Source organism: Tinamus guttatus, unplaced genomic scaffold, assembly GCF_059628265.1.
Source record: "Tinamus guttatus ecotype Peru unplaced genomic scaffold, ASM5962826v1 Tinamus_guttatus_pri_ptg000065l, whole genome shotgun sequence".
In the NCBI taxonomy this organism is placed as follows: domain Eukaryota; kingdom Metazoa; phylum Chordata; class Aves; order Tinamiformes; family Tinamidae; genus Tinamus; species Tinamus guttatus.
The window spans coordinates 555,124-580,589 of record NW_028288599.1 but is presented as its reverse complement, the minus strand read 5'-3'; the positions used below and the strand labels follow the sequence as shown (position 1 = coordinate 580,589).

The following is a 25,466-nucleotide window of genomic DNA, read 5'->3' as shown; positions in this document are numbered from 1 at the left end:
AAATTGTATCAAATTTTCCAAACCAACTGGATTCTCTGCACTCTATAAATAATTACCTCTCCCATTCCCCGAGATTCTAGGGCAAGAGCTTGAAACTCATGATTCATCTCATCCACAGAACGAACCTGCAAGAAAAAAATTAGCAATCTGTTATACAGGCAAATACATTTTCTGAAGTTCAGCAAGTAAAAAATCTGGTAAAATCTTCTAGACTATTATGTAACAGTTCCGAGCACACAAAATTTTTTACCCAACCTGTGCTGAATGTGAGCTTGGATTTCATGAACGGGTACAGCCGGTGGCCAGGGTGAATGAACCATGCTAACACAGCAACACACAAGACAATTCCAAAGAAAATTTTAAAACTGTAACTATATGAATCAGAGTGGGCAATCACCATGGAAACAACAGCCAGTATTATATTGGCAACAAATGCAAACAAGGAAAATTAAAGATTTGTGTGTACAATGTACATCAGAGAAGCAATGACCTCTTGCACACAATGTTACTGAGTACACTTAGCAGCAAATGTAAAAAGCTCATGAGAGAGCTGACAAAAGCTACCAGTAACTGAATGCAGCATCACATCTTCCCTTCCAAAAACAGCTCTTCTGCTCCGGGTGCCTTTTTTGTAAAGGGCAAAAGGGATGACTACAGCAAGACCTGCTACTGGGACAATATCCCTTTGGGGCACACACACAGCACATGAGGTTGTGTCTTCTCACAGGGAAATAGTTTCTAGAAGGAATTTTCAAGATCATGGACAAACTTACAAAAAAAAAAAAGTGAGAAATCTAGAGTTGTTCCTCCTCTATCCTCTCAACATTTAGCTGCAACAACTCAACAACTAAAAAGCATAACACTTCAAATTTAAAGAAACATGAAGCTTCAAATTACCCTCCTAAAGTCACACTTTTTTCTTCTCAAAAAAGTATTGCCCCTAAATCACTATAAATCCCTTACATTTTGATGCTGAGTGTCAGTGTACTTTTGAAAAAATTTCACAGCTCAAAGGCGTAATATTCTCTCAGAGGTAAATAGTTAAGATGGAATTTTAAAACAATTCAATTCACTTACATATAAAGCAAATTTAGTTTCGCACAGATTTTTTTTCCACTATATTTACCTTTTTTCGAGACATGTCAATATTTAAGCCAATTAGAGTGATTTTATTATTAAGGGAAAAAAACAGATTGTCATGCATTTTTAAAAATGCTGAAGGCATGTTTCAAAGAGCAGAAGATCAGCAATCTATGTAAAATAAGCTTTTCTTATTAGCTCAGAGATAATCAGATCTTTGTGCATGCATATGGGTAAATTAACTGTAGGAGGATAGGAATTTTTGGAAAGAAAAACAGGAAATTTAAATTTTGAAGGCGTTCTGAACTCAGATAATTACAATTTCTAGTAACAGAACTTACTGTACAGATGGATGACAGATCTGATTATCATTCTATAAGTCCCTCCAACCTCATCGTGCACTTTAGTTTCAGTTATGATTAAGATTAGTGAAATACACTTTTATCTCAGGAAAAAAAAATGGGTTTAGTCTAACAAAAACGCCTAAACTCAATTTGTAACTAATGTTTGCCAAACTATATGCTACTCAAACAACTTTTTGATAAAAATCAAACGCGTATAAGTTGGCAAAGTGCTATACTTTTTTTTTTTGGGGGGGGGGGAGGGATGAAGGGCTACAAGATCTTATATCAATTGTTCATTTTTCAAATTACATTTAATTGCAAAAGCATAGCCGCTTTTCAAAATCCCTGGGGGAGAAGGGAAAAAAAAAAAGAAAAAAGCAATGTGAAACCAAGGTAGGAGCATAATTACCCCCTGCTCTGTGAAGTCACTCAAAAAAAGTTTTCTGAAATTGTAAATAAACTTTTAGTATACTGAATTTTTATTTCGCTCCCTTCATTTTGCTTTTCTTACAATTATGATATTTAAGATGTAGTTTTCTATTACTAGTAGGAGGGGAAAACAGGGAAAAAAAGAAAAACACTAAAGCGCAATTTCTCTAGCAATAGCAAGGGGGTCTTCATCTGCATTACTCTCAAAAGCAGCAGTCACAAGGCAGTGCCGTTTCACCACTGTATCTGTCACAGAGCAGTTTACAGACTGAAAAAACAAACAAACAAACAAAACCAAACGAAAAAACCAAACCACAGCCTTCCCAAGCAGCCAGGACATGTGTAAACATCCACATTCCTCAGCACCACCCTGCCCTCCGCAAGGGCAGGTCACCCCCAGAAGGACCAGTCCAGCCGAGTGACTCTACCACGTACAAAACCAAACCCCTCTCTCCTCTTCAAATCAGCGCTACCAGAAAGTTCTGATTTTCTTTTCTCTAATTCAATGCCCATATTCATCTAATTCATACGTATTTTAATAGGCACGTTTGTTTCTCAGGGAAAAAAAAGTTTACTTCGACCAATTCAGAACATTCGAAACTGTTAAGATGAACTTTCATTCATTCCTGAGCACCTGAAATAAGAAATATTTTCTTCGAAATGTTGATAATAATAATAAAAAAAAAGAGTCCTTGAATTTATTTTGCTTTTTAAATTAAACTAATTCCTCCATATTTACAAGGCTTCATATAAGTTTTTCCTGGTTGTGATTATTTTTATCTTCTCATTTTTTTCTGCCTGCAAATCTCTCTGAAGGCCACTCTTCTCCATTCATCAACCAACTGCTTTTGGGATCAGTTGTTAGTTTTAATTCTCATTTTCAGAAGTTTACATTAATAAATATTCCCAATGAAGAGAAGCTGGCAATTTCACAGAATTTCTAATACACATCAAATCCTTCCAAGGGCTTCCAAAATTATGCACAATTACACAAAATTATGCAGTACCAAAACTAGTAGTACAAACCAAAAAAAATCTAGTACAACAATTCCCTAGAAATTAAAATTATAAATCAAAATTACCAGTACTGCAAAGGGAAAAAAGGAACAGCTTATGCACCTATATGTAAACTTTTCCTCCTTTCACAGAAACTGATGAACCTATCAGCATATTCAGCATATATTAGCTTTTTTTTTTTTTTTTTTTTTTTTTTGGTCATGGCAAGAAGTGTAAGACTTAGTTTTATAAACGTAAAGGTCTCTGCAAAAACCTTTACTCTGCCAAAACACCTGCTAAGAGGTTTTTTTTTTTTTCATTCCTATTCTGAATCTCACAGTACTGACACCAGACGTACCCCTCAATCCTGAATGCCACAATACTCAAGCAATAAAGTCAGTTCATGCTAGAGGTAAGAAAATTCAGTTAGCTGCTGGTGAAGAGGATGGTTCTTACATCCTTCTTCCTGACAGGTTTTACCACTCTCCTTGTCACCAACTTGGTAAATGTGGGGTAAAAGGTTTAACCTTTGGTTCATTAAGTTTTTTTCCTCCTTTTTATGCATGTTGAGATTTTCACGCCCATCAAGAACCGAAATCATGAACACGTCACTACCGCACGGCCGCAGACCTGGCACAGGAAACACAGTAAGTGAGAACCGCTCCAGAGCAGGGGTAGAGCACCCACGCCAGCTACAGCTGAAGGATAAACTGCTAATGAGAACCCGCGTCCTTACGTGACTGGGGATAGGATTCAAGAGGCAGACTGTGGGCTCGAGAGGCGTCTACGATTACCAGCAAGAAATACTGCTTTTCTGGAATCCAGGCACCTAAACAGACCTAGGGAGAGGTGTTCTCACCAGCACCCCAAATCCTCCTCTAATCCAGCTCCTAAATATTTTCCTGCAAGCAAAAATTAGCCCCTGCTTTGAAAGAACTGGGTGGGGAGAACAAAACAGAAAGAACAAGATATGATGACTTTTCTACATCAGGAGTGGGCAAACCAAGTGACCAGACAGTAAGAAAGACATTTTCTACATGTGGAAATGCCAAACGCCACCTCTCCCCTCCCAGGTGAACAGCCAAAGTGCTCTGGCAGAGACTGTTCGGGTGCCGGGAAGGGAGAAATGACGCAGTTTGACGTTGAAGGAAGACAAAAACTCAAAGCAAAACTCCCGGTTCTCACCCAGCGCCCACGATACTGCAGCTGAAACCAGGGGAGGCTGCTGGGCTCCCTTCAAATGCTTGAGGCTTGCTTCTGAATTGCGCTGAATGACTTTATTCAAATAAGCTTTTTTACTTAGTTTTCTATAGGATAGTTCTTCTGAAGCATTTATTTTCTCATGTATGGCATACACTTATGGCAGATATGTAATATTATTAGCAAGTTAAATGGATTTTAAGAGTCCAAAAATGGTTATATTTAAGTGCAACACAGTAATCCTGCCAGCCCTCCATTAAATACTAAATATTATATAGTCATGTCAGAGATTTGACTACATATACAAAAAACTCATTTAGCACTTCAGATGGGTAGCCAGCTTGAAATGAATAAAGAAAAATATTTTAATACAAATTAAAAGAAAGTTAGAAGCATAGATCTATCAGAGATTTATAACAAAACAGCATATAGAGAAAAAAATTATACAGCAAGTGTAAAATGCAAATCAAAAATCTTCTATTAGCAAATGTTACAGTTCTGGGTTGAATAGGGAGATTGCTACTCCAGAGTATTTTGCCAAATTTCCTAAAATTTCTTTTTTTCTGATTTAATGAGCAGTTGATAGTGACTCCTAGTAATAAAAAGCTGTTCAGCAGCTGAACCGGCAACTACTATAACCATAACTATTTTTGCATATAAATTAGACAAAAAACACTAAGTATTTTGTGCAACATTTTGAACAAAACAATACACTGGCCTGACTAAAATCACCTTTAGCTCAGTGAATCTTTTCATATCTCTTTCAGAAGTCAAGTCTTCAAAAATCTAACTTTCTACCCTATAACAGCCTAATAAAAGTTGCTGCTTCTGAGTAATTCTGAGCACAGAGAGCAGGCTGCCTTCTGCGAATAGACAGCACTTTTTGAGCAAAAGAAAAGAAACTTAACTGCTAACTTTGCTACTCAAAATGAGCTACAAAGCCACTTTAAGGAACAGTCTGAACAAACACGACATCAGGCATTTCTGACAGAACACTCCTGCAAAGAATCTTTAGTTCAATACACATTTCTATAGTTGAAATCTCAGAAGTGTGTCTTCCCATTAGGTATTTAGCAATTTTCTACAAGTTAAGAATTAATATTGTAAAATAATTCAAACTTTTGACACCCCAATAAGCAATTCACTGATCCCTATGGTTAAAGTTGCTAAACTACAACTCTCAGGTCTGGGGTTGCACTTTTGTACTACATGTGATGCATCTAAATACTCTAACAAGAGCAAATTCAGTGTGTTTAACCCGCTCACACTTGATTTCCTCGTGAACTGTCTCTGCAGTTTCATGCAGCAATATGAAGAGGAAACTAATGGACTTCAAAGTAGCACTTTGGTAGCATGTGACAAGAGACAAACACTCAGCAAAAGCGCTGGCCAACCTGCTGAAAGAAGTAGGTCACAAAGGTGAGGGGTGATAAAAGCTGACGCTGTAACTCAACATAAAACAATTTATTCAGATTTGTGTATATTCCAGTGTTTTGAATAAGTACTTCAGTAATCTGAGAGCATGCATCCTGAAGTAATGAATTTTTTAGATTCTTTAAGCAGAAAAAAATATATATACAGACACACACGTATGTATTTTATTATGCTGAATAACACCTCACTGGCCGGGGTTGGAAATTACATATCTACTCGCAAAGGCCTCTCCTATTAGACCTTACAGAGCAAGTATAGCAGGATACCAGCCCCTATGAAGAGAAGTGGAGGAAATGAAACGCATCATGTTACCTATTGCAGTCAGGCGATTACTCTTGAGGCCTAGTAAGGCTGAGCAATCTTGCTTCCATTCCTGCCTGTGAAAGGAATACACGCTAAGAAAAGCTTAATTGTATCATTTCCCACAAACGTATACTCTTATCATACAACAAACTTATCTCTTCCTTACACAGGCTTTCAGGCCTGCTTTCCCACCCAACAAGCTCAAGCTCTGCTCCAAGAATGGCAAAACTGTTTAGGACAAGTTTTTCAAAGCTCCTGTCAGGTGTCTCCAAGCTTGGTATTTTAATCCCTACAGTGAAACGTGGGCAGAGCTACAGCCTCACACATAAATTAATAATAAACCGTCTGTACTGAAACCAGATTTTATAGCTATTTATAATAACTACACTGTTTGCTCCATTCGAGCAGCTGCAGAGACACATTCCAACATAAGTAGGCATACAATTTATACTAAATAACTTAGCAGGTTTCTCAACCAAATCTTTTTACCATGTTAGCAATTATGCATTCAAAAGAGCGTGTAAAGAAAGCACAGAACAGCAAGTCAGGAATGACAGATGTCACTGAACTCTGGAAAATGGAAACCTGAAAGGGGAGAGACTACTGCTAGAAAGAGTTCAGAAAGATTAATTTTGCTCAAAAACTTATGAAAGAACTCCCACAAAAGCTTGTCGAAAAAGCTTTTGTAAACTGGAAATTAACTTTAAAAACTTTTAATTAATGAAAATAATATTTATACATGGACATAAAATTACACTACACATAAATATATTAGCAGCAATTCATATTAATCTGCTTTTTAATCCTTTAAAGAGAACTTACTTCTGACTATAAAGAACCAACATGCAAATACATGTCAGAAAGACAAATAATCAAATAAGTATACGAAACAGAGAACTTTATTTCCACATCAGAAAGCAAGTATTTTGCTCTCTGATTTTTTTTTCACTTCAAGCATCTAAGAAGATATTTGCATTTCAGATGACCTTTTACAGCTGTAAAACAAATGTGATTTAAGAAAGCCAAAGTGTGGTTTTAGCGTTTAAAATGAGCTACAAGAAAACATGTTTTTCCCCCCCCTTAAAAAAGGGCTGACTGGACTCTTACTGCTTGAAAAATCAAACTGCAAATAGTCTTTCACACAAAAATATGTGTGGGTTTAATGTTCAATGTGAAATAGTTTAGGTATAACCTCTTCTAGTTTGGTGAGGCTCTTATCTCCACTGTAACTGCACAAACATATTAAAAACATTCAGACGTGTGGAAACAAAATTGAAGAAAAAGGAATCAGTTCTGCCTAAACAAGTTTATTTTTTGATGCTGATTGCTTAATATATTTAAACACACACACGACAAAACTAATTTTCTGATTTTACAGATCTGCATCTTCCTCACTCATTTAGTCAGCATCATCTTTCTAGAGCACAGTAAGCAGTAACTACTGCCAGTGCCATAGGAGCAGTTACAGGGAACTCACGAGATCAACCATTGCTCCTAACCATCACTGGATTCGCCAGTGAGCTTAAACACTAACAGCAACTTCTACAGGGAAAGACAACATTAAACCACTGCATTACAATTTTGAGACATCAGCCACGGTTTCTTCATAATTAGCTCAAATTATTCAAAAATTAAGCTGAAAAATTAACTAGACTGTTCTCTAGGCAATATACTATAAAATGCTCAGAAGCTGCCGTTTCTGAATGAAAACTCAGTGATAAGACACCATATATTCGCATACTAACATGGGAGAATACATAACTAATAACAGTTTATTCCATCAGAGACAGCAGTAATTAATGGAATGTCTAATTCATTCTATTAGAGTTAACAGGCTTTTATAAAATTCAATACTACAGTTCATAAAGTAAAAGAATAATCAAAACATACTGCTTAGAACCAAGTTAAACTCTACAGAAATTACCTCTATACATCATAATCAACTTAAAAAATTTTTTTTTGCTAATGTGTTTTCTTTAGCCATCAGAAACTGAACATAATTTAAATACCAAAGAACTAGGAAAAAAAAGGAAAATAAACAAGCTTGAAATAATTGACTACTTTTATTTAGAAAATAAATAAATAGAAGATGATTATAAAGAATCCCATAAAGTATAACTGGTTTATAAACCACTAGAATTTAGAACCAAGAACAAAATTGGGGTTTTTGTTTTGATCTAGCCTATTAAAAGTAGAGCTGAGGAAATGACAAAATCAGTCTGGTAGAACTTACAGAATACAGTAAAATGTTATTTGTGTTACTGTTATACCAATATCATTTATCAGAAAGGTTATCCACTGCCCTCACCAATTTTGAACATAAAACACTGTCATTCTTTCAGAGCTTTTATTCTCATCATCTTTACTATGGCAGATAGGCTCACCATAATGTACATTTTTCAAGGACACAGTTTAAGAATTCTAGATATAAACACTTGAGTTCAGCTCTCACTTCTCCTCTTTGGTAGCTTCTGGCATCATGACCATCTCCTTCACAGCACTATACCCTTTTGAAATAGCTATAAAAAGTCTTCTCAAAAGGCAAGAAGAAACCAGTGCACATTAACACAGCCTGATCTGCTCAAAGTGGTTGCTACAAGCAGAGATGAAGAAATGGAACTGCCCTGTCCTTAAGCGGTGATTTCACTCATGCCTAGCAGAAAAGAGTTTCAGAAATTAAGATCCCTCTCTCCACTATGAAAGCATGAATAGCAGTTGTTTTAAAGAGAGTTGTTGACAGAATACCCAACTGTTCCCCATGATAAACACAAAATGACAGTGGAAAAAACAGAAATTTGAAATATATGCTGAGTTCCCTTCCTCCCCAAATCTACCTTGATTCCTCTTCCAAGTCTTTACATTCTGTGCATATCCTCGAGGACAGCCAGAGAACACCAAAACAAGCAGCTTCCTAATGTGTTCAAGAACTACTCCCGTGCAGAAGAGTGTTTGCCACTTTATCTGCCTGCAACAGGGGAATGGACACTTAAAGTAATTGCTGTTATCAACAATTTCAGCTGTCTAAGGATGCACTCTTTGGACAATGTGCTTGTTTAAACTAGCCACGCATTTCTACAATTGCCTAAAAGCTGAAAAATCGACCAGCAAAAAACACCACAAAGACTACTTCTAATTCAGTAAGTCTCATTCCTAATTCATTAGGAGCAGCAGTTTAGTCTTAGACATTAATATCTCATTAAACGTTGACCAGTAGAGTCCTTTGAAAGAATTTAGAAAATATTATGGTCTAAAAATAAGACTGGTGACAATTAACCTACTGAAATAAAAGTAGGCTATTTACAATTCAAATGAAAGTAATTAAAGGTATGTAACGAAAATGAGTTCAATGAGTGATGTTAATAATATATCTAGCAACAATGGGTTTGAAGCCAAATTCTCTAACTTTTCACTGAGCAAGCCAAAAAATTTAAGAGGCAGCTATCAGTATATATAAATTGCAGAACTTTGGTTAAGTAAATGCAGTAACTGTGGACGAGGATACCAATGTTTGAAATGCCATATAATAAATGAAAGAAGGTGATTGTGTGTAAATTCTGACTTGAAGCCCAAACTCCAAGCTACTCATTTTCCTCTGAAATAAAATATTCCCTCAATCCATTTAACTTATTATGCACTCCCTGCTTCCCTTCACATACTCATCTACTTTTCTTTGCTCTTATCTTTGCTCTACATTGTCTTAACTAAAATGAAAGAAACTTCCTCAAAGCTCATTATCTTCATGTTTAAGATATAAGGTCAAGCTGTCTTTAGCATAAACTGTACCAAACAGTATAGTTCAGAAATCTAAATGCAGTTTACCCATATAATGAAGCAGTATCATAAATTTCCTAAATGCTATTTTTAGTTATGCTAAAGAACAAAAAACTATATTCTACATCCATAGGCAAAAACACAGATTATGCAAAATAATACTGACCCAAATTTAACATTTTTAGTTGATATTTTGAACAACAGAATGCAAGAAAATAATAAAAAAAAGTGTAAGTTCAAATACCTGAATGTTAATACCTACACGCTGAGAGTTTTTCCAGAGCTAACTGTCACTCACCACCTTTTCTTGGGTATCCATGCAAAATTCTCCTAGAACGCCAAAAGCTCCATGGCTTTTGGAAAAAACCCCATAGTAATCTGGTTTGGAATGAGGCCTTAGTCGCAAGCCCTCCTAAAACCTGTGGCATAGGGGAATAAACGCAAAGAAACCATGAGTGGCCAAGTGAGCAGCCAGCTCACCTCTGTGGTCCCCGCTGTGCCAGGCTCCGGCATGCACGAGCACGGGCAGGCTGCTTCCAGCTCACGTTATCTCTAGAAGCAGCTTTATTAGATTTACGCTAGTATCAATAATTTTTTCACTGGCATTTACTGATTCTGCACTGAGCTGTTGCTGCACAGGTACAATGGATTATTTGTCTTAGGTAAATCAAACATAGGAGCTGACTGCGTGCCATTTCGCTTGCTGCAATATCAAATCAGAGGCCACTATGCGAATTACTGAGCTACTAAAGCATAAAGGACTCTGCTTCAAAGAGCGCTCAGGCTAAGTGCAAGACAAATGACAAAGGTGCACACAACAATGAGTAACCAAACTGGTAAAAAATAAAATAAAATAAAGTAGCATTAAGACACTCAGCAGTGCACCACAGCCAGGTATTTGGGGGCAGCAGGGCAGAACAAACTTTTAAGACTAAGTGAATAAGAAGAAACCAAAAGAAATCTTAAGAAACCAAAGGCAACCTGCAAAAGCAGCACTAGCTGCTAAATAGCTTAACAGAGACAATTAATACCTTAATCCGAAGAAAGGAGGTAGCAGTTAGCAAGCTGATAGCATCTGAGGCAGTCTGCAACCTGTGTGCAACTGGCCAAGTATCTCAGGAGCCAAAACAATCAGCTGAGGTTTGAAACGGTGGCAAAAAGGGCACCAAGCACGTAGATACATTGAAAACATCAACACGATTGCGAAGGGTGATTAAGGAGAAACAGGGTTTGAAGAACAGAAATTACACGGGTATAAGACTTGTTCGTGCAAGCCAGAAATGCAGCTGCCAATTACTTCCCTTGTCCTGACAGCAGTTAGCACACAATGTCTATCCCATGCACTATGTGATTGAAATTGCTAAAAAAACCCAAATGCTTGCAAAATACAACACTAATTTTCCTCCCTCTGGCTAGGGGTTTGATTTGAAAGCTATCACAGATGAATTCTCAACGTTTGCCTTCTTCCAAAATATATGAAAAAGGTATGCCTTGCAGTATGCCATATAGATTCCAAATCAAAGAGAGGAAAGACAAACAGCAATTGCTTCTTTCCAGCTATCAGCGTTCCCAGTCGAATGCCTCCTCTCCTAGGAGCTGGGCAGCCACAAACAGCTGGGTAAGGCAGCACCTTAAGTAGGCAGCTTGCAGCACATGCCATTTATACACAGAAAGCCACCACCTTAAAATCCACTAAAACAAGTCCCTTGTTGCACACTTATACAGCAGCACCACAATGAAAAATGAAACATCTCACCAAAAGCTTACAACACAAGTTATGAAAGGGCATACAACATATCCCAAACCATGAATCAAACACCCTTTTCACCTCCCCCCAATCTAAAAGAAATACCCACACAGACTAGTACTTCTTTTCCTAGTTAGTGAAGTTTGAAACGTTTTATTTACTTGCAAAATTGAAAAACTGTTTGAGGTATAAATTCATAATCCAGTTTTCTACTCAAGTAGAGCTAAGTGCTAATGTAATGAAATGAAGAAAATGGTGAATTAAAACTACAAACTTAAAAAACAACACTTGCAACAGCTATTTTAGAACCTGGTGACTACTAACTCAGAAATAAATGATCTCCAGGAGAGTTTCAACCTGATATTAAATTTACAAGGAGAGGAAATCATAAATGAGCTTTTTACCCGAATTTACTCAGAATTTGAGGTTTAATATACTACTAATAAAAAGTTTTGATGCGTTTTGTGATCTAGTATGGCTTAAAATCTGAAAATATTCATTTAAGAAAGTTATTTTGAAAATAAAAATCTGTAAAATAGATGCATTTCACAATTTAAGTTTTCAAAATTGTTTCAAGTAGATGCAGGTTGAAAGATGATAAAAACAACCCACAAGACAAGGACTACAAGCTTGCTTAGATTTCTAGTGATGATTTAAAGTGGAATCTATTAAAGGAAAAACTAATGATTGAAACGCAACTCCCACTGTAAGGTCAGGAAACAGATTATGTTGTTCCCATCTTGAACGATGAGCTTGTGTTCATTGTTCCAAGGAATGGCTACATGACGATGAGGTCTCATATGGGAAAATTACTTCCCAAATTCAATTCACCAATATATTAGCACATCTTATTTGAACAATGTCAAACTAAAACAACTTTATTGTTTAAAAGCAAGACAAACTAGAAATTGTCCATTTTATCCTGGAGGCAAAAACATCAAACATTTGCAGATTTTATTAGTTTAATAAAATCCATGAATTTTCTTGTAGCTAAATCAATTTTAATAGATTCTCATGGGAGTCATGCTGAGTACTTGCAAAAAACTGATACAGAGTTTCTTCTCCACACCACAGAAATGCAGAAGAGTTCTTCAAACACAGGAAGACTCTTTATTTTGTCCTCTCCATTCCCGCAAAGACTTTTGTTTCTGGAGCTATTTGTAAAACTTCTCCAGAAGTTTGTAAATTCTTAAATAGATGAGTTACAGCAATTGAAGCTTAACTGAAGCTCTGTACAATTATATTATTTCATTTATACCACCACTACCCTTAAGAAATTGTCAAAAGGCTGCCAAAAATGCAGCATTTTTCTGGCATTCTTCTGCTCAAGTTTGTCAATTCTTGCTTCTTGCTTGACAAAGAAGCTCTGGCAGACTTATGTGCAGGACTTGAATAATTTCAATTGCAGTTCTTCTCCTTTTCCTCTATTGGAGGAGGGCACAGAGCAGAAGCAATGAACATTTTCACTCAAATTCAAAACCAATACATTGAAGTGTTGAACTGCTAAAACCCCTTTACTCCGATAGAAGGCAGAAGTCAGGAAAGAGAACAAGGCAAATACCAGGTGCAACATCAAACCGCTGTAGCTCCGACAGCATATGCTAAGAGCATTTTTACGTACTGTAAAACCTCAGATAATAGATATAAGATTAGAGATATAAATAAGATATATTTATCTTGAACTTGTCAAAACCTCATCTCCTCTCCAAAAAATACAGGTTGGCTGCTGTTTACTGAATTTTTATGTGCTTCTTCACACAGAATTGACCAAAATAATGATGAAAAGATCCCCAACTCATCTACAGCTACATGAGGACGTCAATGTGAGGGTGATGCCACAGTGGATGGTTGTCTTCCGCAGACTGCTGTGCCACCACAGACTATAGTATTTGCGGTCGTGAGACAGTGAGGTGGGGCAGAGGGAAAAGTCAAACCCAAGAGTGACTTTTTCTACTTAGTCCAGTATTCTTCATAGCTGTTTCCAATATTAACTATTTAAAAGGAAGATGGACAAGGCCTTGAGATGGTTAATTCTAGATTAAGAAACAGGATTGCCTGCTGCTTTAATATCCTGGGTGACAACGGAGGTTTCTTGACTCAGAGTCTAACTTGGGCTTTGACATCTTTGTATCATGAATATGTGTGGGCATAATCTTTTTACCAGTTTCATACATGTTACCTTTCGGTTAATTCAACATCCAAATATTTTTGGACAGTGTTTCCCATGCAAATTAATGTTTCTCTATGCTCTGCACCTCCCTTACTACCTGTTATTCTGTAGAAGCAAAGGCAATTCTTTTCAAACAAAATTTTGCCATGCAAGTAACTTGTCTAACACTGTAATTTTCTGCTGCTGTATCTGAAGCTACCTTAGATCACAGAACATAAACATTAACAACACCACATATATTTCTATGACTGCGGCTGTTACCCTTGTATATTCTGTAAGCCATAAACAATGTTAGTTTTGTGTTAGAGTGGCTAGTTAAATTTAGACACCAACAAGTCACACAAGCATGCATTTATCAGAAGGACTTTTCCATCTCCATTGATTAGAATTCCATTCAAATGTTGTGTCTTTGAAGTTCCTTTCTCTTCCCTTAAATATCAGTGGTATCTGAATCCACTGCATCTTCACTGTTTCTAGGTCAGCATACATTAGGCATCAGCACTATCATGGTACTGTAGAATAATTCACTAGGATAATCCTGATGCTAGACTGGCCTTTAATGCCACAATTTATAAATATGAATTGCTTTCCAACTATTGACACTTAACTGATGATTCCACAGTTCATTTACCAACGAGCCCTTATAAGGACCGCTGATGAAGGAAAACATTTCTTCAGTCCCTAAATCACAGCAAAAATTAAATATCCTACTAAATAAAATATCATTTACTAAAGATGTTGTCTTATCTTATGCTTAAGACATGTTTTGCTGTTGTTTTTTTTTCAAAGATATTGCAATTAGATTTCAGAAGACCAATAGTACGCTTTTCCCTTGTCTTCTGAGGATTTCGTTTCTTGAGTGAATCAAGTTTATTTGCCAGCTTTTTAGTCTGATTTAGAGCCAACTACGCAACTTTCCTAGCAGCTCTAACACATTGAAAAAAAAAAAGTATATGTGATTATTTTTGTTTGAAGAATCTTGTAATTTTCCATTTTGCATTTTACTTTCTATAGAATTTAAAAGACCTACTGGAATGAGTGGAACTAAAGTTCCACTGTTCTAAGAAATACTTTAATCCTGCTTTTTTTTTTTTTTTTTTTTAAATCTAAACTGTTTGTTGTTTTGGCATTGTCACATATTTTGCTATGACATACTAAAAATGTATCACAAACTCACAGGTTTCAGATATGCTTAGGTACTTTTTGTAATCTCTCTCTAAATGCATCAAAATATTCTACCTTTTATACATATGACATCTATACAGAGACCAGCTATTCAATGACTAGAGAATGGTAGTTACTTTATTTCCTTCTACAGACTGAAAAAAATAGCTGTGTGAATGTCCCTCAACCTGATACTAATTCAAGAAATGTCTTTGCTTTAAAAAAAGGATAAAATAATTTCCGCCTTAACAAAATTCTCTGAAATAATACCCCACAGAGATCATTCAAATCACAGAACAGAAAAAGAAGTCTCTTGATGTACACTTAAATTCTATTAGTTCAACAGAATTAGCTAATGCTAGTAGAAGTAGCTAATGAAGAACAGGAGAGCAGTGAAAAATGAAGAACATAAAAGTATATTGATTACACTGCATTTGAGAGCGACCAGCAAAATAAAGCAAGTTCCTCCTTCCTTGAGTCTTAAAAAACATAATAAATATATCCAAAAAAAATAAGGTTGCTCCATCCCCCACTCAAGCTACTATAAAAAACATATTAGGTTCATAACATTTACCTGCTGGAGAAAAGCAGAAATATTTTGAAGGATATAAACAAGACTACTGATTAAGATGTGACTGACTCCCACTGGAGATGGAAAGCAGGTGGCAGAAGAGAGATGCAACTGTTACTCATCAGTTACTTGTCTGTGAATAATTTTATATACACAATTTATGAGTCTTGTGAAATTGTAATGGAAAATCAGCACATAAGCATCTAGTTGCCTGTGTTTTACAGACTGAATGTCCACAGAAAAAAAAAAAAAAGGCATTTTCAAATACCCATGAAGTGTGTGCCCAAGTGGACAAGGAGAATATTGCAAAAAAAATAGCATTTACAGAACTATATTACAGAATAAACATGATGTAGTAGTAAGCAGCACATAAAGAAAAAGATTTTTTTTCCTGTAGTTCAACAGAGCAGGAAGAAGAAAGGGTAGAACATAAAAAAAAGCCCAAAGAAATAAAAATAAATAAATCAAAACAACAGTCAATAGGTTTTCCTGCTTTTAAGATTAGCCAGATGACCTTTATTCACATTTGCTTCTCCACTAACTACATTTTTGAAACATCTGTAACTCCTTGTGCTTGGTAGAAGAGCTCATGATGAATCTAAGTATGCCACATCACAAAACTCCTGGGAAAAACATTATTTTCAAAAATTCATTTTTTTAAAATAAAAATAGCAAACTGTCCCAATTAAAGGTTTTGGGGGTAAAACCACAGAACCGGAATTTTTCTAGGTAGGAATCTACAAAAGCAGCAAGTTAAGTTTTGATCTACGCTAGACTATACTACTTCTGTCTAACACAAACCTTTTACCTGGAAGTGTAACTAGTAAGATTGTGTGCAAAATTCACTTAATTCCTCAAGAAGTCTACCAGAAGCTAGCCCTTTTCCAAATTAAAACAGTTGACTGGATAAATTCAAACATAATAATTTGACGGTATTCCAACAAAAACGAGGTACCTTCCAGAAATATGAAATGCTTATAAAAACCATTAAGTTTAAAACATAATAAATTATGGTACGCAGTTTAATTTACAACTGCTTTATCCAACTTAGCTGAATGCTTAGATTGTGGATCAGAGGCTCTGAAAGAGTAACTCAGACATATCTTTCTGAAAGACGTAGACTCAAGAAAATGTAAGAATTGTTTCAGTGAAAAACAAACAAGCTACCTACCGAATGATCTACATGAATGCTATCTCCTGTGGGCCAGCGGTGTTTGCTGGAGTAGCCACTCAGCTGCTCACCAGCCTGCCTCTGGAAGAAATATCCAACTGTGGCATCATCCTGGGAACGTCCACTCAGGGATACCTGGACACTGGAAGCACCTGACACTGCAGCTGCAGGGATGCTGTGAGGATTGTTTCCACCTGAATTGGGCCCTGATGTTGCACCAACTGGGGCAACCCCCACTCCAACCCCACTGGCTTCCTGACCAATGTTCGCATGCATCATTCCTCTGGTCTCCTGCCATGCCACTTCGTTCATGCCTAGGACACATGGAATGCTCATTCCACGCAGAAACCTAAAAGGAAAAATTCTTGATAACATAAAAAGCTTTCCTACATATCTTTAAGAAGGCAGTTCTCATAATAAGGGTTTCAAAAATAAATAAAAACAAAACAAAAAAATCCGAGCTATGTAAGAACTATATTCATTGCTAAAATGTTTATTTAAATTTTAAATACTGTTATCAAACTAACCCTCTAGAGAAGCATATAAATCACCAGAGCTTTACACAGCAACATATTTATATGGTGTAGTTCCATATATTATGAATGCTTCCCTGCATATTTTCTAGCTAAACTCAGTAAAAATATGATTTCAGATCATAATGGCAGTGGTTTCTTTTTCATTATTACTCAGCATGATGCATAAAAACATCTGTCAAATACTGTCATACTGCTATATCTGATTCTGTACATATGTAAGCTACAAAATAAAATACCATGGAGAATTTGCTTCTGTATTTGAACTCATTCTTACATGAATAACTCCAGTTTTCCTTTCCAAGCTATTAAGATACACAAGATTCCAACAAAGCAGTTGACATTAAACATCTCTAACCCACATGACAGTGAGTTTGAGGGTTTTCAAGAAACAAAGATTTCATGCTTAGATTAAAACGAAGTTTGCCAACTCATTTTTGAGCGTTTAACTCCTGGCTTGAAACAAGTATAAATGGCCAGAGGAAGGAGGAGAAGAAGAAAAAAAAAGAAAAGCACCACACACCACTCTCTCCAATACTGACGACTTCCTTGTAGGAAAAAAAAAAAAAAAAAAAAAAAAAAACCTAAAATACCTACTCCTGAATACTTATACACACGCTGAATGTTCTCTACAGTATTCTCATCTACCATAACTAACATACTGCCAACATATGGCCTCAGGGAACATTTGAGATATGAGGACTGCAAATATAACCCCTTTAATATCCTCTACAATATTTATGAATCATTTTCAGGGGAAAAAAGAACACCAGAGATACTTTAATTTTCAACTTCAAGACATGTCTTCACTTTTCATGCTAAACAAGAAAACTAAATCTAAACAATAAAAACTAATATATGCAGAGATATTTAACCAGAACAAAATGTTTAGATCTGAAAAGGTAGAGAAAAGGAAGCTACAGTCCTCTGTTCCTTAACACACACACACTTCACATCTAGCCCGAATGACCCCATGCTCAATCAACAGGGGGGAAGGTACGTGAGCATCGAATGAGGCAGGAGGACTCTTTCTCACAATCCAGAACAATCTTAATTTTGTGAGTCATATGTAAAATCTAAAGCTATTTGTTTAATTTGTATTGTTATGGGATATATGCCTTATGGTCCTAATATACTAGATTTACTACTGCTTTAGACTACATGACAGTCGCAGAATCAATCTTTAAACAAAACGTAGCAATGGAGATTAACAGGAACCTGCTTAAAAATTATCAATCAAAACACTAAGATTCTTTTAACATGAGCTACAGAAAGTCACCTCCACTAAGCCTGCCTTTATATTTAAACAATAAAGTACGCACATTTAAAGACTCCTGGAACTAACTACACCAATCCAGTTGTGCAAATTAATTTCTCATTTAAAAAGATTTGCAAACAGACGTCATGTAAAATCTTAGAACAACTGCATAATAAAGCAGAAAAACATATACAATTAGTACAATACATCAGTATTAAAATTCTTCCCTAAAGTACAGTGGATGGATGAACTCAAAGCACAGAGATCTCGGGCAACTTTTATTTCTCCATTACATTTACATATGGAGAGCACAGAGCTTTCTGTATAGTGGAGAGAAACACAATCAGAGCTGTTGCCTGTAATCAAGAGTTTTGCCAACACCTCAGTAGTACTGATGAAGCAGAAGGCAACCTATCTGAGAATTATGACTACTAGTGAAAAATAATTACTGAAACTTAGAAAAGGTACATCAGATTAATTGTGCCAGTATGCAGATATATACATTGTTAAAAAAAAAAATCTGTAAAAAAAGCTGCACATATGATATTACTACAGCCTGTAAAGGATAGAGGATCATATTGCCATTCCAAATTTTAACCTGGGGTTTAACCATTGGAATTGGTGTGTACTAACAAAAATTTCAAATACAGATTAGTACACTCCTGCTACATTTTAGCTTTACATTTTTCTTTCAGATCTTAAGATGATTGCTCATAAGTTCTGCAAATATGTTCCTTCTCTACATACATAATGGTTCTCAAATAGCCATGGTTGGGGCAGGGCGAAGGGGATGTGTGTGTGAGAACGAGTTAACCAAAGTACACTCTTTAAAGATATTTCACAGATGACATAGATATTTAGACATCGATATAATAAAGATATTTCACAGGTTTTGATTTATAAACTAAATATTTTACATACAAGCTTGAAAAGTTTTTGCCCGCTCTTCTAAAGGCCACAGAAGGTATTCTGAGGGGAGTTGAACTAAATCTTGCTATAAAGTTTCAGAAGCACAAAACCATCATTACAAAACACATTTTATACAGCTTTCTTGAAAAAGTAGTTAAATTGAGCCTATTTAAATGATCTAATGTTACTCAAAACTATTTTCTACTCCATGACTGTAAAATGCCTCAGACTTCATTCTCAGAAGCACTTCACAAGTGGCATTTGTTGTTACAGGAGGAGAAAATAAGCTTTTAAGCGAAAGACTTCTTGTCCCATTTCTGTGACAAGAGCCTGGGCACTGGCTTTGTGACAATACTGGAACGGTCTCATTGTGTGGAAGAATCAAGACAACAGCTATGTTATGGGTAGGGAAAATTCACATTAGATGAGGTAAGCATTTTAAAATAAATGTATTGAACAGAAAGATGATTGATAGCTTTCACATTCCTCTACACATAACAGTAATTACAAAGCATGCCTACTCTACAGCTTTATGCAGTTTCCTCTGTAGTATATCTAACAGAAGCTGTTTTAAGAGAATACAATATATTAAAGCTTGCTTCACAGGAGACTCCAACAAATGAAGCATTTAACACTCAAGGCAGATTTTTTATTCTAACAGATAGTGACTTTTAAATATAACTCCACATTTAAAAAAAGAAAAACAAAAATGAAGGCACAAAGTTGAACCATTTACTGGATTACTTGCCTCCGTATATAAGAACTTGATCTAATAATTTGGTGAGGGGGAGGTTAGAAACACTATACAAACAAAAAGGATGAAATTATCAAGAAAGTTTTTCTAAAAACTATAAACATGCAAATTATTCAAAACACACACAGAAATCATTAAATCAAGAATAAAAAGATCTAAAAATAATCTGCAAGAAGTTGTTAAAAAAATAAAAATATCAAATCTAGCACATAGTATTCAATAAGCTGATGATCTGTTAACTTATTTGCACCAAGCATCCATAATGTATAGCCCAATGAAAACAGTGCAAAGATACTCTCCAAACAGCAAATCATGAAGACCCACACAACACTTCTATGCCATTAGGTTTTCTATACACAATGCAACATAATCTGACTTATTGTTTGAAAGATAGGGAAGCCCAAAATTTTCTGCCAACCACCTCTTCCATAATTAACTGAAAAATATATTGTTTCTTGCTTTTCAGTAATTATAATTCTCATCATTGCACCAATATCCCTAACATATGTGGAAAAAAATAAAATGCTATACAACAATATTGTAGAAAAAAGTCTCTATTAATGCAGAAAAATAATATTCAAATACTTTTCTATATGCAATATCCACATAACTGCAAAAAATCTACATAATCATTTGGTTTCTCACATTAACTTGCCAACAGTTCCATAAGGGCAAATTCCAACTTTTCAACTTTCTAAACAATTCAGACAACTGTCAGGTGATTTAGTGTTGCTGCTACACATGCACACAACCCAGACTACACCATCACAGAATTATCATCCTCCTATTTATTCTAGTTTGCTTTTCTCACCTACCCAACATATTTATACTCGCACCAGCACAAATGGAGCTGCAGACCAAAGAAGGGTATGAAATCATTCCCTCAGCCTCTCAACAAAACTGCAACTACTGGCAACATTTGCTTTTAAACCTAGACATGGCTAAATATAACAAAGGCTTCAAAATAGTAGGTCTTTTGTGTAAAAATGGTAACATGGAGGAGTAATTATATTTCAAATGCATTCGTATTGCATATAGCCCAAGATCTATACCCTCAACTCATAGTAACTAAAAAAAACTGACCTTCCAGCGGAGAGGCAACAAAGACCAACAATAAAAGCGAAACTAAAAATCTGAAAATATTTTCCTAATGTGGCATACAAATAACAAACAATTAGGCAGTATAAGAAGTTTTCCTGAAGCTCAGTGGCTCTGACCTACATAGCCTATGTGCGGCTTCGTCGGAAGCAGCATCCCAAAGTCAGCTGATAAAACCTTCCTTATCGCATCACGGACAAAACACGCTACGTGCTTCGGGGTTAAGCCATCTTGCTTCGAACGCCGAGCCACAAGAACACAGAAAGTGTCCCGAGCACGTCGCTTTCTTTCAAGAAATCAAGGCTCTGGGGTTATGAAATACACAGAACAAAGCCCAAAACAAAGAAGAAACTGCAAAATGTCTATCAAGGAGATTAAAAAGTTAAGAACGGCACCACCTGCCCTGCAGGGATCACACACTTATAAACACCGAGCTAGCTTTTCTGTTATCTTTGTCCGGGCAGGCGCCGTTGGGGGGGAAATTCAACCCCAGCACTTCATTGTGCGCTGCCAGCCCTCGGAAAGGCGCCGGGCCTCCCCGTCCCACCCTCGAGCCTTAAAATAAAATAGAACACAAATGAAATAAGATAAACACACACGAGGTCCCCCCGCTTTCGGTCACCTCTCGACCAGAGCCCCTCGTGCCCAACGCGGCCTCGGCGCCCCCCGCCGCCTCCTCCAGCGCCGACGGCTGCAGCCCCCCCACCCCGATCCCCACCGCCCCCCGCTGCAGGAAGCGGCTCCCCTCCACCCCCGGCTCTCCCGAGGCCCCTTCCCGATGGAAATCAGGGAATCAAAGGGGAGGAAATTAACGGGGGGAGGAGGGGGGCTCCTCACCGCCCCCCGCGGCGCCCCGGGGCGCCCAGCGCTCCCCGAGTCCCCCCGTGGCCGCGCACAAAGACGCCCCCTCCGCGGCGCCGCCCCCCGCCGCACCTCGGCGCCGCTCCCCGGCGAGCCGGGAGGACACAAAGGCGGCGAGGCGCGGGCGGGCGCCGCGGAGCAGGCCCCGCGCCGCCCGGTGACCTGCCACAACATGGCCCCCCTCCCGGCCCGCCTCCGCCTCCCTCCTTCCCTCTCCCCTCCCTCGGCGCGCAGCCGAGCCCGCAGACAAAAGGGGGCTGGAGAAAGGGGGAGGCGGCCCGCCCGCTCCGCCCGCCCGCGGCCTAGCCCCGCGCCGCCGCGGCCCCCCGCCGGTACTCACGGTCTGTCTGGCGGCGATGGAGCCGGAGCGGGCCCCGGGACAGCGCTGCCGGCCCGGCCGCCCCCCGCCGCCGCCGCCGCGCGCCGCGCCGCCTCCCCTCCCCCCCGCGGCCGCCAGCGGCTCACAACAACATGGCGGGAGGGCGAGCCCGGCGCGCGCCCGCGAGGAGGGAGAGGAGGGAGAGGGCGAGCGAGAGCGCCGCAAAGCTCCCCCCGCCGCCGCTGCCGCCGCCGCCGCCGCTCGCCCCGGCCCCGCCGCGCGTGCGCGCCCAGCGAGCGGGAGGCGCGGAGGGACGGACGGAGGGAAGGAGGCGGCCCCGGGCCCTGGCGGCGCGGCCGCGCCTGCGCCGCGCTGCCCGCCGCGCGCGCCGGGCTGTGTGTGCGGGCAGGGGCCCTGAGGGCGGGATCAGGGCTCTGCGCGGGGCGGGGGTTAATTTATTTTGCTTTATTTTGCTTTGTCTGTATTCGTCTTGATGCTTTTTATTCCCTCCCTTTTTTTTTCTTTTCCACCTTTCGGGTGTGGGCGGGAAGCGGCGCTGCCTCGGAGGCCGAGCGAGGAGACAAAGGGAGCAGCGGGCGCCGTTGGCGGCGGCCGTTGGCCCCGGCCCGGGCCCGTCCGCCGGGGCAGCCGCCTTGGTCGCTGCGGTTACTGATTAACTCATGTGCCCGCGGTTTGCCGCGTGATGGTTTGGGAGAGACTCGGTTTATTTCCTTCCCTTGAGAGAGTTAAGTGTAGGGGCTCAAACACAGGCGGCCGATTGTTGTTAGTTCATTACTGAACACTAGTAAACACTGTTAGCGATGCTTTCTAATAGCCTCACTGAGTGCGAGCATAAATTGCGCTCATTTAGCCATCCCTGAAAGGAAGGAGAGCCCAGCCTCTCCGTGACACTTCAAAATACCATCTTCATAATGCCTGCTTTGCCTTCTTACTACTGTTGAAATGAGGCCTGTTGGAGAGTGCTCCATTTCGGGATAGACAACACGCAGCTGGGATCCATAGTTCAAACCAAACCTTCAGACAAAGCTTCACGAGCAGTTAGACAACAGTTGGAGACAGTACTGTGCAATTTTTCCCTACAAGAAAGGCGGCCTGCATTTTCAGCCTAAATCTCTAATTCTGGATACAATAGAACAAGATTAAATAACCTGAGAGTATAAGAATACCATAATAAATACTGAGATATCTTAGTGAAAAAAAAATCATTTTTGATTTTACAGACATAATTAAAAACACAAGTTTCCAGCTCCTGATAAAGTTTTTTTCCCAAGAAATTAAAATGATTTATTTTGCCTGCTAGCAGTTAGCTAAGTCCCCAGACATCTACAGTCTGCTGCTGCCCATGTGGCTAATCCCTGTGATCCGCGTGCCCTGTCCCTCTGCCACCTTTGGGCTGTCCCCAGGGAGGCTGAAAAGCAAGTTTACTTCCTAACTGCATGATAAAAGGCCTCCAAGTCACTGCCTTCCTTTCATGCAGATGGGCCAAAGAAGGTGCCAAAAAACTGTTCTCTTGCTGTCCTCAACATTTAGAGAGCAGTTCTGGCAATCAGCAGCTAGGCTGGCCTGTGTTGCACCAGTTTTCCAGCTCAAACCCCTTTTTTGAAGACCAAATTTGTCCCAGATAATTCTGATCAGTGTCAAAGTGTGCTTACGTGAAGCACTGAAGTGTTCGGAAAGAATTCAGTATGTATTTGATCAGAATACACTTGAAGGGCCTCTCGCTCAGTCTGCTTCTCTGTACTGAAAAATCCACATGGATGAAGAAAAAGGGAAAGGAACAGAACAATTTATAAGTGCAATCCATTCCGGATTTGGTCTGAAAAAACAAGATTACTTGGTTACTGTATGACTGAAATATTTTTCTAAAAGAAAGTAACACCACATATATATATACCAATTTAACAGTAGCACTCAAGTTTTTGGCTCATATTAAAAGTTTGAAAAAAACCCTTTTGTCTTACTTTGCTCCTGAGTGGAAACTTTAAAAGTACTTACAATAGTTTAACTTGGTATCATTCCATCAGAAAATGTGTTTTTTAACTATTTAACCATATTGTATTAGCAATCAACAGTGCCATACTTTAGTCACACTCCAAACGTTTTGTGTAAGCTCTGTTAACCCAGTTTTGATGTACTTGTTCTGTGAAAAAGCATTATCAAAAAAAAAAAAACACCTATTAACTGTAGGTATGATTAGGATAGTAGCCAAAGTATATGGAAGGCCTGGATGCTGTTGCCTTCTTTCTCAGTTGTCCCGTGTGACTGTGGTCAAGTTATTTAATTGAAAATCACCTACTGAAATAAAAAGCTGCAGCCCTAACCACCCCTACCAGCCGGTACCTAATCCTACGTGTCTACACACTCTAACGCCACAAACTTCAGCACCTAAAACTGCCCCCATGAGCATGTTTCCTGCTCGCACGAGATAGTTTCCTGCTGTGCCAGGAGGTCCCCATCCCTCTTGCAGTTTTGACAGGCCTCCGCTGTAAGATTGTAGCAACTAACCATGAATTAATTAAAAACTGAGACCTAACCATGAATTAATTAAAAACTGAGACATTCCTCCATGTAAATGAAGCAGCTTGATACAGGAGACCTTCTCAAAGCATTTCCAGCAACGACTCAGGTCACTACCAAAGGTTGCACGCTTTTAAAACAAAGTGTGCAACTCTCTTTATCTCCTTCTAGGACGGGGGATCACCCGGATTTGATTTGTGAGATCACTATTCAGAGGTCCAGCTTCATCAGGGAAGGCAGATGGTTCTGGGCTGCCTTCTGCTGCAGCTGGGCTGCTGTGCAGAGATGACTTCAAGATGCTCCACTTGCCATCTCAGCTGCTGCCCTCCTGAATGAGAGAAGCAGGTGTAAAAGGGTGAGCCTTGCTCAGCTCTCTAACAACTCCAGCTAACTACCTACCACCTTCACAGACATCTGGAGCAACTGGAGCTATCTGCCTGCATTCCCGAGTAACCCGCTGGAATGGTGACACATGCTCGGAGCATATCCCTAACCCTGTAGCCATGCTGGTTTAGGTGGCAGTACACTTTGTGCGTTCCTGGGAGTGGATCCTGTTCCAAAATCAGTGATTTTCCCTGACATTGCCCTACAGAATTAGGCACATGATACACAATTCTGTATTCCATTTTGCGAGCAGATGCACAAATAATTAAAAAATTAAGAATGGCATTAACAAGACCTGGTGACAAATGCATAGCATCAGTTGGCAGTTTGAGAGTTAGGCTTGTAGTAAACGTAATATGTAGGAGTGTTTACTGAGATAAGACACTGAAAGTGCTTTGGTCCAGTGAGCCAAATGTTCCCTTTTGCTAACCT

General features: G+C 38.8%; 1 protein-coding gene across 4 annotated transcripts in view; it reads right to left on the bottom strand.

Annotated features, from left to right (window-relative positions):
* The window catches only part of PUM2 (pumilio RNA binding family member 2), a 65,389-nt gene extending 43,164 nt beyond the window's left edge, over nt 1–22,225 (bottom strand). For 2 of the 4 annotated variants that reach the window (XM_088519629.1, XM_088519630.1), the window contains exons 1-2: nt 16,381–16,729; nt 57–125 (exon numbers count right to left, since the gene is read on the bottom strand). In XM_088519629.1, the coding sequence (XP_088375755.1) occupies nt 57–125; nt 16,381–16,716 (405 nt within the window). In that variant the 5' untranslated portion in view covers nt 16,717–16,729. Of the gene's footprint in view, nt 1–56; nt 126–16,380; nt 16,730–21,865; nt 21,972–22,133 lie in introns of those variants that run through there. The other 2 variants (XM_088519632.1, XM_088519631.1) reach the window with 2 other exon arrangements.
* Nucleotides 22,226–25,466: the final 3,241 nt, after the last annotated feature.